General features: G+C 27.9%; 1 protein-coding gene across 1 annotated transcript in view; it reads right to left on the reverse strand.

Moving 5' to 3' along the window:
• Positions 1-727: 727 nt before the first annotated feature.
• Positions 728-2,108, reverse strand: part of LOC129572958 (spectrin beta chain-like) — a gene marked incomplete at its 5' end in the record, with an annotated part of 3,227 nt that continues 1,846 nt past the window's right edge. Inside the window, one exon of the mRNA XM_055453079.1 lies at positions 728-1,862. Within this exon, the coding sequence (XP_055309054.1) occupies positions 1,859-1,862 (4 nt within the window). The remainder of the gene's footprint in view (positions 1,863-2,108) is intronic.

The raw sequence follows: 2,108 nt of genomic DNA on the forward strand, positions 1-2,108 counted from the left end.
TTTCAATGTAAAGTGATCGATAAAAGGAGATAATACTTGCAGAGGATACAAATGAAATTTTAATCATTTTTGAAAATTTATTTAGAATTTTATGAAAAATGTCCATTAAATATTTTATTGCCATTTTCTCCTACTCGTTCTATTTGACTGCCACTTTATTTGTATCATTCGGAGAAAAAGGTTTGTCCTGGTGTTGGTATTCAGAAGAAAAAAAACTCAACAAATTGCGCTATATTTAAATTACATTGAAATTGGATTTGGATTGCGAATTCACCTAAACAATACATTTTAATTTCATTTTAAACCTAAGAATTTTTTTTTCTTCTTTTTTTTATACAAGCGCAGACAAAGCAGCAGTTTATTTATGCCTTTCAACAGCAATACACAACGTTTCACTTATCATTTGACACAAATAAATTAGATTAAAGTGCGACAGAATAAAATGCCAACTTGGATATCTAAACATATAGAGATCTAAATAGAAAAATATATGTGTTTGCTTCCATATTTTCGTGTTGAAAATTTGGAGGAATGCCCAATGAAAGCAACGAATAATGCTAATTTAAACAAAATGAGGGCTCGAAGGATGTTCTCAATAATGAGTTTGACTACAAGACAAGCAGGCAAAATGTATTTATTCCGACAGAAAAAAAAAACACCATCCAAAATGGTAGGATGGCAAGGTGATGAACACAAAATTGGGGAAGGACCAAAATAAAACAAAACATTTCATTTAATTGTCGATTACAATAGATAATTCTGATTTTATTTATCGTTTGAATTATATAGATTTTTGTGTGTGTGTATGTTGATGTTGCTTTGATTTGAATGCATCAAAATTCGTGTACAGGCAGAAAATTTAAAAAAAAGAACATTTACCAATCAAACAAATATTTTAATATATCTAAATCGTACGTAGTAGTTTTTTTCATTTTTGTATTTATGCTAAATTTAACCTTATTAGATGAATATTTTTTGAAAACGGTTTGTTTTGTTGCGGTTTTTCTGTAGAGTGTTGTGGTTCGCCGATGCTGTGTTGTGATCGCAATGGGAATTGTCACTGGTTTTTTTTTCGGTCACACTGAGTGTTTTCCGCATCATTTTTGGGCGATTTCAATTTATTTCTCTAAATTTTTTAATTTAGCTTAACACATAAAAATGCGTGTGTAAATTAACTGCACTCAAATTCTGTTCTGCAATTGTATTAAAAATAAATTTTCCCTTCGCAGTGTAAAGTTTGGACTTAGCGTTTATTTCTCACTTTTTTTTTGTTTCTTTGTATAATGAACAACAAAAGAAGACATAGTTTCAAAGGAAATTATGAAGATATTTTGTTCTTACTCTCGTAAAGTACATTTTTCTTTGCATAAATAAATGAAGCTCTTTAATTCGCTAAAACGGATGCGTTATGAAAAATAAAACGGACAGAAAAAACATAATAAAATTGATGGAAAGAAGTAATAGGAAAAATAGAACAAATTATAACTCGAATAATGTAATTAAAATTGCGATAATCATAGTTGTATAGGAATAAAATGGTTTTTCTTTTTTTCTTCGATTGTTCCTTTTGTGTTTTAATTTGCTTTCAAATCAATTTAGAGTTGTTGATTTTGTTTTGCTACATTAACAATATTTTTTGCGTACTTTTTTATTTGTTTATTTTTATTCATAAAAATTCTAAAGCTGGATCGCAACGCAAGGCCCATGTTTTTTTTGTGTTTGTTTAAAGTTTTCTTTAAGACAGAAAATATCATAGATTTTTATGTTTTTTTGTTTTTTTTTTTGTAAATTTGTCTGTAATTGAGTGTGTCTGTGTAAAATGTTGTGTGCTCGAGGACGATGAATTTGAATAGTTTGTTTAACTGAAAATGACAAAAAAGAGAAATTTTTTGGAATCGGTCAAAAATAATTCGCTTGGCAGTAGAGTGCATTTTTTATAACTTAATTTTGAATAGGTAAATAAAATCGTTTTTTGTTTTGTTTTTTAGCAAATCAATTTTTAAACACCAATCTAAAATACAAATACACTTTTTGTACGAACTGAACAGAAAAAAAACGAAAACACATTGGCAGAAAACGTCTTAAATTAAACAAATAAACCAAAAAAA

The sequence above is a fragment of the Sitodiplosis mosellana genome, unplaced genomic scaffold (assembly GCF_009176505.1).
Source record: "Sitodiplosis mosellana isolate CC-2019 unplaced genomic scaffold, AAFC_SMos_1.0 Smas_scaffold_5774, whole genome shotgun sequence".
NCBI lineage: Eukaryota > Metazoa > Arthropoda > Insecta > Diptera > Cecidomyiidae > Sitodiplosis > Sitodiplosis mosellana.